The sequence below is a fragment of the Geotrypetes seraphini genome, chromosome 3 (assembly GCF_902459505.1).
Source record: "Geotrypetes seraphini chromosome 3, aGeoSer1.1, whole genome shotgun sequence".
NCBI classification, from domain to species: domain Eukaryota; kingdom Metazoa; phylum Chordata; class Amphibia; order Gymnophiona; family Dermophiidae; genus Geotrypetes; species Geotrypetes seraphini.
Genome location: NC_047086.1, coordinates 137,506,650 through 137,521,880, shown reverse-complemented (window position 1 = coordinate 137,521,880; position 15,231 = coordinate 137,506,650). Strand labels below are relative to the sequence as shown.

Below are 15,231 nucleotides of genomic sequence, written 5' to 3'. Positions count from 1 at the left end.
AGATTTAAAAAAAAAAGAAAAAGAAACTATAAGCACCTTTCCCATCTCCCTGGAGGAGGAACAGCAGCCAATACTCACCTGGATTCCCAAGATATAAATCTGCTTTTAATACAGTGAAATACATCAAACAGTTAAACTCTTTCCAGGGATTTTATCTGTACACAGTGCTGTAAATTGAGTTGCTGATGCTGTGTATGGATGTTCATACCTGTGGGGTTTTGCGCTTCCTCCCGGGCCGGCCCACTTTCTTCACGGTGGTGCCATTTCCTTGTGTCTCCTGCTTATCACGGTTCCCGTTTGGTTCCTCTTCCCCCTGTGCATGACCAGGGACAACAACATGTTTGGGGTTAGATTTTCACAGGTAAACTAACTTCAAGCTTCATTATTTCTATTTTTGCTCTAAATTATTTCTGCTTTTGGCCTGGTTTTTTTTATCCTGCTCCTTTTGGGTTTTCATTTCTTTTTTTTTTTTTTAAAATCCTATTTATTAAGGAATCAACAACGAACAGGAACAACGAAACAGCAAATAACCCTTGCGCAGAAGGGCATATATGCAAGCACCATGAAAACACTCAATGATACATACAGCAAAACAATCATGGAACAGAAAGGAATACTTTTCTGTAAGAACAGAATATCCTGTTCTCCCCGACCCCAATTTTCTCCTTATAGTGAACCTCCAACTCTCAGCACACCACCACCAAGGAGAACAGCACACATGCATACCATCTCTCGCCTATCACACACACACGAATCAGACAAACCCCCCAGTCACGCACCCCCCTATCCCCCCCTCCCTTCGCAAGTGACATGGATTTTCATTTCAATTGGAAGTGAGCTCTGTTGGGCTACGGAACCACGAGCCTTCAATCACAAACGCTTAAAGGCAAATTCTATAAGAAGCGCCCAAACATTAGGCGCCTAATTAGGCACCGTTCAGCATGATTCAAATTGGGTGCTGTTTAATGAATCATGCTGAGCGGAACCTATTGTGGAGGCGCCCAAGAAATAGGCCAGCTCTAGGCACAACTAAAAATTAGGCGCCTGGCTGAGCGCAAAAGCACGCTTAAGATCAGTGATTCTGCAACAAGGCGCCTAGCATGTAGCCACGCCCACCCTAACATGCATAGCGCCTATTTTTTGAAGACTGCCTAAATTTTTAGAGGCGCCTTGTTACAAAATTGCGCTTTCTTGATAGACGCCTATGTTTCAATCAGTGCTGATTAAAAAGCTCAATTGAGCTTGTTATTCGATTTAGATAGGCGCCTATCTAGTTGAGCGCCTCCGAAATAGGTGCCTAACTTTAGGCGCTGGTTACTGAATTTGGGCCTTAGGTATTTTCTCCATTGTACTTTTCTCCTGATTTGCATCTAGCAGAGCATTACAGTAACAGTTCTTGACTAAGTGCTACAGAACAAAGCCTAGTACAAAAACACCCTGATTATGACCACAAGATATCATCACAATTGCATGAATGCTGAAACTCCCCAAATGGAAGGGAAGAGGATAGGATGAGGGCTTCCATTTAGCTGATCTGCAGGGCTGAATCTGATGTCAAGAAATCAAGTTACTACAAAAACAGGACAGGCTTGATATTCAACCCAAAGGAGGTAGCCCAGTTATCTCCTACAGGCTGCGGCAAACCCAGATATTCAATGCTGGGGCCGTATCTGGCTGGTTGGTAAAGGCAAAATGGCCAAAGATAGACCTGCCTTTTAGACCTTCTTTCTCTGTTCTTACCTCATGCTCAGCATCTCTTTTTCGTGCCCTGTCCCTCCCTTCTCTCTTCTCTTCCTCACACCCTGCCCTCCTTCCATGGTCTGCCATAACTAACGTGACCATTTATTTTTTTCATCAAAAGGGGACATCTATTAAGTGTCAGTCCTGCCCCTAATTCCGCCCTAGCCCCAACCCAATCCTGCCCTAGCCCCACCCCCAATCCCGCCCCCAATTTCTTCCATTCATTTTTCATGTACACATAATATCTTCATATTAATTCATAATGGTAACCTTAAAATTAAAAAAAACTACAAAGCACACTATATGCAGAGAAAATGTTAATTATCATTTATATTTGGGGGGTTTTCAAAGATGTCAAGGCAAATGACTTTAAAATATGCAATGTCACCTCAATAACTATAGAAAAATAGACAAATATAGTGCAAAATATAGACAGCAGATATAAATTCTCAAAACTGACACGTTTTGATCACTAAATTGAAAATAAAATAATTTTTCCTACCTTTGCTGTCTGGTGATTTCATGAGTCTCTGGTTGTTTTTCCTTCTGACTGTGTATCCTTTCTTTCTGCACTCAGGCCCAACAATTGTCCCTTTCTATTCCCTCCCTCCTTCCTTCCTATGTCCTTAGTGCCCCCAGGGCCTCCTTCCCATGTCTATGGTGCCCCCAGTGTCTCTGTCCTGTGTCCTTAGTGCCCACAGTGCCTCCTTTCCATGTCCTTAGTGCCCCCAGTGCCTCTGTCCTGTGTCCCTAGTGCCACCAGTGCCTCTGTCCTGTGCCCTAGTGCCACCAGTGCCTCCATCCTGTGTCCTTAGTGCCCCCAGTGCCTCCTTTCCATGACCATAATGCCCCCAGTGCCTCCTTCCCATGTCCCTAGTGCCCCCAGTGCCTCCTTCCCGTGTCCCTAGAGCCCCCAGTGCCTCATTCCCAGGTCCTAGTGCCCCCAGTGGCTCCTTCCTATTCTTCTCTTGCCTTTGTCTCTCCCCCGAAGCCAGACTGCCTGCCTACCTCCTTCCAGTGCTTGATTCAACCTGCCCCCCCCCCCCCCGCGGAATGAACCCCTCCCCGCCCGCGGATTCAAAACCCCTGCTCACCCGCCTGTGTACCTCCACTGCCTGCCAGTCTACTTCCCTGCTGCGCCGATTCAAATCCTGGGCCGCCCCTGCTGCTTCTTGCCTTATTCCCAACGTCAATTTTGACGTCGGAGAGGAAGTTCGGGCCAGCCAGGCAGCAATTGGCTGGCCCAGAACTTTCTCTCCGACGTCAAAATTGATGTCGGGAAGAAGGCAAGAAGCAGCGGCGGCAACCCAGGGTTTGAATCGGCACGGCAGGGAGGGAAAGTGATCGCCTGTTCTGGTGTCCCAGCGCACAGCTTCGGGACGCTGTACCTGAAAATGAGACATTTCGGTGTCCCGAAGCAGTGGGTTGGGACAACGGGACGGTCGGTCCAAAAACAGGACTGTCTCTTTGAAAACGGGACGTTATGGTCACCTTAGCCATAACTCCCTCTCTCCATCTGCAGGTCCAGCATTTCTCTTCCTCTGTTCTACTCCCCACCCCCTAACTTGAACTCTATCTCTTCCCTCCTCCAGTCTGGTGGGAGGGAGAGACACTGGATTTGAGACAGGGAGAAGGAGAGAGATGTTGTCTGGACTCAGGAAGGGTGCCCTTGATGCTCCTGCCTAAGATTGGCCCTGAGCAAGTACCTCAGCTCAAAGCAGCAGTAGCATGGATAAAACCATTAGGGGTGGGCCTTTTGACAGGGGCTTATTTGTTAGGGGCCAAATTGTGGGAGGCCCTTTTATCAGGAGCTATATTGTCAGGAGCTTTTTTGTCAGGGATACTTTGGAGCAAATTCTATAAACGCTGCCTAAAAGCCAATCAGGATGCACGTTTTTGAAAAAAACCTCCCGAGCCAAGTCGCCTACACTATAGGTGCCTCTGGGAACTTAGTGAGGCATGAAAGCCACCTAACCTCGCCTAAGGTTAGGCGTGGTTTCACCCAGAAGTGGTCTTAGGCGAGCTTAGGCCACCCTAGACGACCCTAGACCAGTGGAAGGCGGCAGGAGGAGTGCCCAATTCCTCCTGCTGCCACCCCGCTGCCACATCTTCCGGCAGGAAGGATGCCCAGTCCCTCCTGCTGGAAACCCCCCTCCCATAATGACTGCAGCAGGTGGGAAGTCCAGTCCTTCTGCTGGACACCCTCCCATCTACCTTCAAATTTCAAAGTTCCAAAATCTGGAACAGCCTACCACGCTATCTGCATCAGCTCTCTACCTACTACCAGTTCAGAAAACTGTTGAAGACATATCTCTGTAATTCTCATAGCTTATACTCCTTTTAAAAAGATATAAAAAGGATGGAGTCAGTTCAAAGAAAGACTACTAAAATGGTATATGGTCTTCATCATAATGCATTTGGTGACAGACTTAAAGATTTCAATCTGTATACTTTGGAAGAAAGGCGGGAGAGGGGAGATATGATAGAGACATTTAAATACCAATGTAATGTAAATGCACATGAGTCGAGTCTCTTTCATTTGAAAGGGAACTCTGCAATGAGAGGGCATAGGATGAAGTTAAGAGGTGATAGGCTCCGGAGTAATCAAAGGAAATATTTTTTTACAGAAAGGGTGGTAGATGCATGGAACAGTCTCCCAGAAGAGGTGGTGAAGACAGAGACTGTGTCTGAATTCAAAAGGGCCTGGGATAGACACGCAGGATCTCTCAGAGAGAGGGAAAGAGATAATGGTTACTGCGGATGGGCAGACGATGGGTCATTTGGCCATTATCTGCCATCATGTTTCTATGTTTAACCTATGAATCTTATTAATGAATGCTCAGAATTCTTATTATAAACTGCAATGAATCTGTGTTGAAAATTGCAGGGTATAAGAAACTTTATGGTATGGTATATCCTTTTATATATTTTATATTCTGCTGTCTAACAAATAATTTGAAATACATTGTATCTATATACTCCTTTTTTGCTTACACCTTATGCTGTCTATTAAAATGTTGACATTGTAATATAACATACTATGTCATACTTTGTTTTATAATCTGAATATTTTTTATTGCTGTACTGGAATAAAGCTATATAAAGATACAGATATAATATATGTGAGTAATAAATTTAACACAACGGAAATTACAGTAATAACTAGTTTATGGCTAACATCCTTCAGAGGAATATTAGGTCTAGAAACCAACCCCAACTTGAAGAATTGAATTCCAGTCATTCTGTCTGACCTCAAAAGGCTTAGGCAAACCACATGGAACAACACGCCACAAAGACACTAGATAAATTGTGCAGAAGGAATATCACATAAAACTGAAACAATTACTTCACAAAACAGAAAATTTAGAAATAGAAACCTCCCTTGTAGAAATCTGAGAACCATTACTCACAAAAAGTCTGACCTCCCCTCAATCCAAATACTGATACCATGCTGCTATATAAATGCAAGATCCATTTGCAACAAAACAACTCTGATTCAGGATATGATGGTGCAATCTGACTTAGGGCTCCTTTTACTAGGCTGCGATAGCGGTTTTAGCACGAGCTTAGCATGCGCTAAATTGCCAGGCATGCTAGACGTTAACACCAGCATTAAGCTGGCGTTAGTTCTAGCAGCGTAGCGCAGGTATAGCGTGCGCTAAAAACACTATCGCAGCTTAGTAAAAGGAGCCCTTAGCAATAATGTTTATTATAGAGACGTGGCTAAAAATAGAGAATGACACGGTGACAAAATTCATCACCGTTCCTGTCCCCGCGGGAAACCATCTTCATGTCATTCTTTAAGGAGAGAGGGAAGAATCAGAGTATGAATGGCCACAACCACTGACCCGCAAGCTTTGCTTTGAAGAATGCTGGTGTAGAAGGACTGAGGTTGAAACAGACACTACAGAATGACAGTCTCTGGTATCCAGAGCAGATATTGTGATGTCATAATGCCTCATTCCACCAGTGCCTAAGAGCCAATCACATCAGTGATGTCACAATGGCTTCATTATCCTTGGCTCACATAAGCACAGCCACTGACCCGCAAGCTTTGCTTTGAAGAATGCTGGTGTAGAAGGATTGAAGTTGAAATAGACACTACAGAATGACAGTCTCTGGTATCCAGAGCAGATATTGTGATGTCATAATGCCTCATTCCACCAGTGCCTAAGAGCCAATCACATCAGTCATGTCACAATGGCTTCATTATCCTTGGCTCACATAAGCACAGCCACTGACCCGCAAGCTTTGCTTTGAAGAATGCTGGTGTAGAAGGACTGAGGTTGAAATAGACACTAGAAAATGACATGGGATTATTTCCCGCGGTTATCCGTGTGGACGGGAACGGTGATGAATTTTGTCACCATGTCATTCTCTAGCTAAAAACTAACCAAGACCCTCTAACTTTAGAAATATCCTGTGCTGCTTTAGCTATTATATATGTGCACATTTGTATACAGCCTTGGAATCAGACGGTATAGAAACTTTTAAAATGAATAAATAAATATGCCAAGTGGGCTCCAAGATGATACAATCAGATAGAGGAAAAAGGGAGAAGGAATAGCAATGAACTAAAAGAACGTTCTAGAAATAGAAAAAATTAGTTCACTATTTGAAAGCAATGGAATAAAACTGGATTTCTCAATCCATCTTCCTTTTTCTGGAGCCATATGGCAGCCCTACCTTAATAGGAATGGAAAGTATATTGTAGAAAAGGTTCTAGGTCTTAGGGCAAGCCAAAGTGGTCTTCCAAAGGCATGCATTGCCATCCCTAGTGAACAAAAGCAGTAGCAGAAAATATTAGCTAGTATTTATATAAAGGGGAATGTTGCCTTAATTTGTACAGGGGTGTTATATGATATCTGACAGAATAGTTTTTTTTTTTATTTTTATTACTTCTCAAATGTAAAAATGGAAAAGGTTTTAAAGTGTTATGAGAGCTCTCATATAAAGCTGAAGGTCCTGCCTTGCTGTGGCAATATTCTAGCTGTCACTTACTTCTGTCACAAGCTAAAATCACTATATTTGGCCTGAGACCTTCTGGGAGGTGAATGAAAGAAAATAAGACAAAAACAACAAAATCCAACTAGCACCAAAAAGTTCCTTAAAAGCAATGAAGCAGCAAAACAACAAAAGATAAAAACCAAATTATGTACAGTATGAAATAAAAATGACCCGAACATAAGTGTTGCCATACTGTGAAATACTGAAGGCCTGTCATGCCCAATATCCTATTTCCAACAGTAGAAGATCCAGGTCACAAGTATCTGGCAAGATTCCAAAAGTGTAAAGCAGATTTTATGCTGCTTAACCTAGAAATAAGTGGATTTTCCCAAGCCCTTCATGTATTTGGGTCAGTCAGTTAGTATCTGTGAACAGGTCTGCAGATGGAGTGGAAAGTGTTAAAGGAGTATCTGGGTTGGTTCCTCCTAGGTGTGCATTCATTTATTTTTAAATTCAATTTTAATTAAACTTAGGGCTCCTTTTACAAAGCTGCGCTAGCGTTTTATTATCGCGTGCTAAATTGCCATGGGCTAGACGCTAACGCCAGCATTGAGCTGGCGTTAGTTCTAGCTCAATGTGTGCTAAAAACGCTATAGCAGCTTTGTAAAAGGGGCCCTTAATACGTATTACATGCCTCAGGTAACAGGAATTAGCGATTACAAACATAAATAATTATAATTCAAAGTTGAATTAAACAAATCATGCATAGGTAAAGTTATATAGTTAATTCCCCTATAAGTCCTCAAGTAAAAGGGAAGAAAATGTGTAGGAAAAAGATGCACATCATAATAAGGAAATAAAACAAATTAATTTATGGCATCTCAGCTGAAACTACATTACAGCTTTTCTTATTGGACTAATCTCCAATTTCTTCCCTTGGACCCCTGCTCTGGACCTGTATCTTGCGCTTATTTTCAAGAAAAGCCTTTAATTGTTTCGGATCAAAGAAAAAATACTGATTTGATTCAAATATAATTAAACATTTGAAGGGAAACGTAAAAAGAAATGGGCCCCCAAGGCTAATACTTGGGGGCGTAAATTCAAGAATTGCTTCCTTTTTTTCCTGTGTATCCACACAGACATCCGGAAATACCCACACTTTTCTTATCATTATTTCGAAAATACAGCCTCATCACCCAGTCTTTATCGGACTTAAAAATGAATGTCACCAGGAGTGTAGATCTTATACTCTCTTCCTCTAAAGATGTTTCCAACAAATGAGTGACATTCAAACTGTCCATGGATAAATCTCCCTGGACTTGAGGTTGTCGTTTTTTTCTCGAGAGAATGGAGGCACAGCTTCCTTTGGAACTCTCCAGAACTTCCATCAGATATCTCTTAAGCAGCTCAATGAGAACTATATTCTTGGATTGAAGAAAGTTGACAAAACATAGATTCAACCTACGGGTATAATTCTCCATTTTCTCCACTTTATTTCTCAATCCCACTAACCCCTGACTCTAAGTCAGTGCGTTAGATTTACATTCTCTCAGATCTTGTTGGGCTTCCTCCATTTTTTTTCTCTAACTCAAAGTTTTTTGCTTCCTGAGTGATAATTCTGGTCTTAACATCTTGTAAAGAATTGTCCACCACAATTTTATTACTAATGAAAATCTTCTCCAAGCACGCAACAGCATCCCAGATGGAATCTAGCATGACATGAGAAGGTTTGACCGTAGGTATAACAATGTGCTCACCAGTATTCTGCTGCTGGCCATAATCCACAGACCTAGAGCTCTCTTTGGACCGTGAACCCCCCACAGCACCTTCGGGGTCCAAGAGGAGCTCAGAATCAGCTCCCATACTGGTGTCCCTCACATCAGCGTCTCCCTTTGCACTCCAAACACTCCCCTCTGCTGATGAGGAATCCACAGCGTTACTTTCTCCCTGCGGGCTCATCAGCTGTTCGGGGTGCGACTCAATGCCTGGATCCATAAGCAGAAGTCTCTCCTCCGGGCTCAGCATAGCATTGAGCGCGGGAAGGGCTGCTTCTTCACCAGCACCTATTTCGGGGGGAGGGGGATGGCGCTGTGCGGATCACAAATCGGTCAATGAAGGAAAGGGGAATCGGAGAGGACTCCAAAGGGTAAGTCCTGACTTTCCCCTTTCGCTTACCCATCTTACGTTGTAAGTACAGCTTGCAACGTAAAGAAAAAGTTTTCCAACCGCGAAGCCTCACAGCGTCTATGTGCAGCTAAGACGCCATCTTGAATTTTCTCAGTATATGCATTTATTTATAACTTTATATATCCTCTCCTTGGTTAGTATAAACAAATCAAGATGGTTTATAAAATGGAATAGTTAAAGGTACAATTGGGATTAGAAAGAAAAAATATCTTGTGTAGAGATGTGGCAATCTCTAGGTTATGGCAGGGCAATATAAAAATATCTTTTTCAAAGCCAGGACAAACATTTTTCTTCCACCAAATTGCAGGTTTTACAACAGTTGCAATACAGGTTTTGAGTGTGGATAGTTGTTTTTGACTTTTGCTGAATGTTCTCTCAGGGCACACTAATCCCCCCTTTTACAAAACCGCGCAAGCAGATTATAGCGTCAGCTGGCGCGCTGAATATTCTGCACTGCTCTGATGCTCATGGGAACACAGAGCATTCAGCGTGCCGACTTGTGCTAAAAATCGTTTGCGCAGTTTTTTTAAAAAGGAGAGGGGGGTGGGGTTAAATATGACCGAGTCCACCTCCAGTCAAAAGTGCTTCACTCTCTTGTTATTTATTTATTTATTTATTAATTGGGAGTTAACCGCCTTTATGAAGAGATTCACACAAGGCAGCGTACAGCAGGTATAATTCAATATAAAACTTACAATTTTGTTAACGGCATAACAGTAGTAAAAAGACCAAATATAAACATAAATACAATGAAAGAAGTAAAGTCAATTCAATAAATTGAAACTTATTCATAGAACTATGTAATGATGGCCTTTGTTAGTATTCTACATTATTTATTTGCTTTTTTTCACAGAGTTTCTTGGTGGTGGCACTCCGGTGTCAGGAGATTTTCCTTGCTAAGGATGATGTAATTATGCCTCATTGCTTCCTACTCTCATTAACTTATCTCTGTGTACATCGGATGGCACCGAAATATTTGATCGATAGTATATCCTTATATATGCCATCTCAAACCTTGCGTTCGGCTGATTGTGGGGATCTGAATGTACCAACTGTAAAACAAATAAGATTGCATATGACTAGAGCAGGTTCCTTTTCTTGTATCGGTCCTGATACTTACTACTACCATTTATCATTTCTGTAGCATTGAAAGGTGTACGCAGCGCTGTACGTTTAACATACAATAGACCAGTGGTTCCCAACCCTGTCCTGGAAGACCACCAGGGCAATCGGTTTTCAGGCTAGCCCTAATGAATATGCATGGAGCAGATTTGCATGCCTATCACTTCTATTATATGCAAATCTCTCTCATGCATATTCATTAGGGCTAGTCTGAAAACCCGATTGGCCTGGTGGTCCTCCAGGACAGGGTTGGGAACCACTGCAATAGGCAGTCCCTGCTCAGAAGAGCTAACAATCTAATTTGACAGACAGGACATCTCAGGGTTGGGGAGATTATGGTAGAGGAAAATGATACACTTGGTATAGGTATCTGACAATAGTGAGTGGAAGTTGAGTTGAAAGCGGTTTCCAAAAAGTGGGCTTTTAGCTTGGCTTTGAATACTGCCAGGGATGGAGCATGGCGTATTGATTCCGCTATACATGAGACAACAGGGAAATTTGAATATTTTTAAGAAACTGTTAAAGCGATATTTATTTTATAAAATGAAACATGAGTGTTGAGCATTTTTTTGTTTGATGCTGGATGATATGTTTATGGGGTAGGTTCTGCAATCGTTTGTTATTTATGGATGTTTGTACTTTTGTGACCCACTTTGATAAAAGTGGGCTATGAGTGAATAAACTATTCACTACTGAAGGTCTGCTACAGTAATATAAACATATCATGCAACCTAAAGCTCTTTCCTCCCTGACCTATGAGACTACACAGAAATGAATATTCTTACTCTGAGAGAAATTGTTCAGCTGTTTAAAATGAAATACAATAGAATTTTCACTTCTATCTTGTGAAATAGTTCCCTGACCCGGGAGCATTTTGATGGGAGACTGAAGTGCATCCATCCCTGGAGCTTTTCAACCTAGCAGCCCAAAGCGCGTGACTGATACTCTCACTGGGGTAAGAATATGCAACCCTAATCCTGTGTTAGATAGTACAGCATGGTGTCAGGTCAAAAGCGCGCCAGGACAAAGGCGCGCGCAGACAATTGAGCACGCGCCACAGAAAATTACTGTTTTTATGGCTCCGACGTGGGGGGGTGTGTGGGGGAACCCCCCCACTTTACTTAATAGAGATCACACCGCGTTGTGGGGGCGTTGTGGGGGATGGGGGGGTTGTAACCCCCCACATTTTACTGAAAACACTTTTTCCCTGTTTTTAGGGATAAAGTTAAGTTTACAGTAAAATGTGCAGGGTTACAACCCCCCAAACCCCCCCAACGCCGGCGCGATCTCTATTAAGTAAACTGGGGGGGGGGGCTCCCCAACAAAACCCCCCGTCGGAGCCCCTAAAAACTGTAATTTTCTTCGGCGCGCACCTCCATCTTGCGCTCAGTTGTCGGCGCGCGCCTTTGTCTTTCGCGGGGTTGTCTATGAACCGTACAGCATAAGTTCACCCGTTCTTCCAGTTGAGAAAGAGATTGCTACAATGTAGGGCCTCCAATCTGATCTACTCATACTTTGTTGATTGGTGTTTGGAACTGGCCAGAAGTGGGCTAAGTAATTTGAAGCACTTCTGGGGTGGATATAACATAAAGGTCAGGGAAATATACTCTTATTAAATATAGTGCCTTTCTGTGGTACAAGCAAAGCATTTAACATTGTACATAAAAGCAATTTCACTGTGCCTGGCCCCACAATCTAAGTTTTGTACCTGGAGCAATAGAGGTATAAAGTGACTGCGCTAACCATTGGGCTCCACTCTCACTGGGCAGGAACTTGTGACTCTGATCCTGCGTTAGATAGTACAGCATGGTTCAACCATTCTTTCAACTGAGAAAGAAACTTACAGTGGTTAAGCTAAAGTAGAATGAGAGGATGTGGTATTAGAATTGTAGGTCGTCACAAGCTCTGTTTGCAGAGCTGAGCACCAAGATGTGAGGGAAGGAACCTTCATATACTTCTACAACCCATGCCCATTTTTATTTTAGAGGAAGGAGTGGCCTAGTAGTTAGACCTACAGCCTCAGCACCCTGAAGTTGTGGGTTCAAATCTCTTGCTGCTCCTTCTGACCCTGGGCAAGTCACTCTATCCTCCATTGCCCCAGGTACATTAGATAGATTATGAGCCCACCGGGACAGATAAGGAAAATGCTCGAGTACCTGATTATAAACCACTTAGATAACCTTCATAGGCGGTATATAAATACCTACATAAAAAAATAATACTACTGTGATTTCCAGTGCCCATAGCTACCTTACAGCTCAGCCCAAGGTCATGAAGGCAAACAAATGAAAGTATTTTTACAATATTTCTCACTAAATTTTTCTTAGCCATCAAAAATATATCAGTGAAATGAATATGTATATCCAGCCACTAGAGGGGGCAACAGCTTTAACAACTAGAGGCAACACATTTTTCACATGTGCATGGAGTTGGCACAGTTATGATGGCCTTGTGCTGGGAGCTCTAAGTCATCAAGATACATATCTCACACCATGTAATGAAAAAACTCCAAAACACATAGGGGAAAAAAAAATCTACAAAAAATACTTTAAATAAATATGTTACAAATAGGTCACACAGCTCAGTAGATGGTCTAGGTCACAGGCTTTTACACAGGGCCACAAACAGGTCAGGAAGGAGGACAGAAACCACTTGGGAATTAAACTGGCTGAAGAGGAGGGCAGAGAGGCATACAAGCTAGGGGCAGTATTTCATGCCCCCAGACCACTGGTTCCCAAACCTGTCCTGGGCGAAACCCCAGCCAGTCAGGTTTTCAGGATATCCACAACAAACATTCATGAAAGATTTGCAGAAAAGGTGGTAGATGCATGGAATAGTCTCCTGGTAGAGGTGGTGGAGACAAAGACTGTGTCAGAATTCAAGAAAGTGTGGAAGAAGTATGAGGGATCTCTTAGGGAGAGGAGGAGATAGTAGATGCTGTGGATAGGCAGACTGGAAGGGCCATTTGGCCTTTATCTGCCTCATGTTTCTAATCAACTCATAGTCATAGAAAACTTGTCAATATATGAGAATCCCATTCTTGAGAACTATTTCCTCAGCAAAACCAAAATGTACCATGTTCAGTTCTCCTATAGGGCCATTACTGAAAAGCAATTTTGCTCATAGGAAATGCCCCAACCCCATTTTTTTCATAATGCGATTAACAAGGCACTTAAGGCTCTCTTCTATTAAACTGCACTAGCAATTAATTATCAAGGTGTTAAATATGTCTACTATGCACCAGAACAGCTACGCACCTTTTTAGATTTAAAAAATTTTGCTACCTGGAATGTTTAAGAGTAGGAAGGAAAGAGGGGTTAAAGACTGTTAAGCCTTTCAAGATTATAGCTATTACCTATGTTTGTTATCTCCTCGGTATATTCAATTCTCCTCCCCCCATGGTTTTAGTGGTCTAAGAAAGAAGGACTTTTTTCTTTTCTGTTTTACTTGTATGTAAAAATTTCAATAAATATATATAAAAAAAACTGCACTAGCAGTTTCTAGCACGGCAAGCCGCCCTGTATGGCACGCGCTCCTCCCGACGCTCATAGAGTTCCTATGAGCGTCGGGAGCAGCGCATGCCATTCAGCATGGCTCTCTGCGCTAAAAACTGCTAGCGTAGTTTAATAGAAGAGGCCCTAAGTCTCTTTTGTAATATATGCACCAACTAGATTTTTTTTTTTTTTAGACCCTTGCAGGGTGCTCTGTGAAGGTGAATGCAAACGAACTATGCCACAGGACCAGCATTAGAGGACAGGTTCTGAATCTGCTCCTCTCCTGTAATAAAACCACAAAATAAAATCTGGCATATCTGGCCTGCTGCTCTGGGATTTCTACTTGAGTTATGGCTTGATTCACTTGCTTATGCACTGCAGCCTCCGTTCTACAAAATTCCTCAGTCGCATAAATTGCTACATATCAAGTTGCAAAAAAAAAAAAAAAAAAAGTACTTGGACTGGCTCAGCAGATATTCAGCTTTGTTGCCATAGTGTTCACGCTCCTTATAAATTTTGCAGCACGGAAGCAATAGTTACTGCACCCTGAAAACAGACTATGAAGCAGAGCCAAAAAACATCTTCCCTCCAACAGGGCCCCAGGCAAACATAGTTTTATGCTTCCCTATTTATTTTGGCTCTCCCCACCACCCCACCTCTGACCCCCCCCCCCTTCGTGGTTTGGCAGATCTCTTAGATGTCAGGCTGGAGGACCCCAGGAGGCTGGTGCACAATTTCAGTAAAGTCTGTGCCCAACATTATATAACTCTCCCCCAAATCCTTTCCCAACATGCACAAACTAACAAAGTGCCCCCCTACTAGCAGGTTTTATCATAATAGTAATGGCCAGGTATAAGGTCACATGGAAAAAAAGTATCAGGGAGGCTGTTCTAAATTAGGGTAAACTTTCCATTTATTGAGCTCTCCAAAAATGTATAAATATATAATATACAACAAAAGAAATAAGAAAACAATATAGTCCACAGCAATAAAGTGAAATACTGTAGTTGCAAAAAGTATCAAAAGTTTCAGTGGATTTATGTCTTGCTTTTCTCTGTACAGCACTCTCTTCTCTCTTCTCATATATCTTTCGCACCTCTTCACAGACTGGATGTTTGTTGTCACCCTCTTAATCCTCTGTAAGGTGCTTTTCCTATCCTTTAAGTTGGTCAGCAACCTCTCTCCTCCTTCCCAGTTCTTTACTCTAGATTCTGGGCATAGGTTAAGCCCTGTATTTCACACCTCGCTCTATCTTTGGTAGGCAAACTGATTTTCTGTGCTTCCATCACACTCTGGCCCCAGTGCTCAAAAGCTTTCCGTGGCAGTAAGACTCGTTAAAGCAGTCTTTCTGGCATGGAAAGTTCTCTAATGTACAAAAGGGTTCTTCGTGGCTGCTAACAATCCTTATAGCAGCCATTAGTATTAAAATATACAGCAAGGACTGCCCACCTTTTACCATGCAAACCTTAATGGCAGGTCTTGAGCTCACTTTACTTTCCTGTCCGACCTACAAAAATCCCTGGGGTTCCAGTGGACCCCCTCCTGAAGCCCCTGACTACCCCTGAGACCACAGTGCATCGACCCTGAGCCTTCCCACCATCCCCAACCCCTCTGATTCCCCCTCCCACCAATTTCCCTTGAACCCTCCACAGATAGCCCATCCCCCCGATAACATCCTACCACCGACCCCTCCAAGGCAAACCCTCAAACCCCTCTCTTGCTGAGCTCCCCCCCTCAACAA

General features: G+C 42.8%; 1 protein-coding gene across 3 annotated transcripts in view; it reads right to left on the bottom strand.

Annotated features, from left to right (window-relative positions):
- Positions 1-15,231, bottom strand: part of DNMT3A (DNA methyltransferase 3 alpha) — a 660,717-nt gene that overhangs the window by 445,820 nt on the left and 199,666 nt on the right. For all 3 annotated transcript variants that reach the window (XM_033935457.1, XM_033935458.1, XM_033935459.1), the window contains exon 3: positions 209-313. In XM_033935457.1, coding sequence (XP_033791348.1) covers positions 209-313 — 105 coding nt within the window. The remainder of the gene's footprint in view (positions 1-208; positions 314-15,231) is intronic.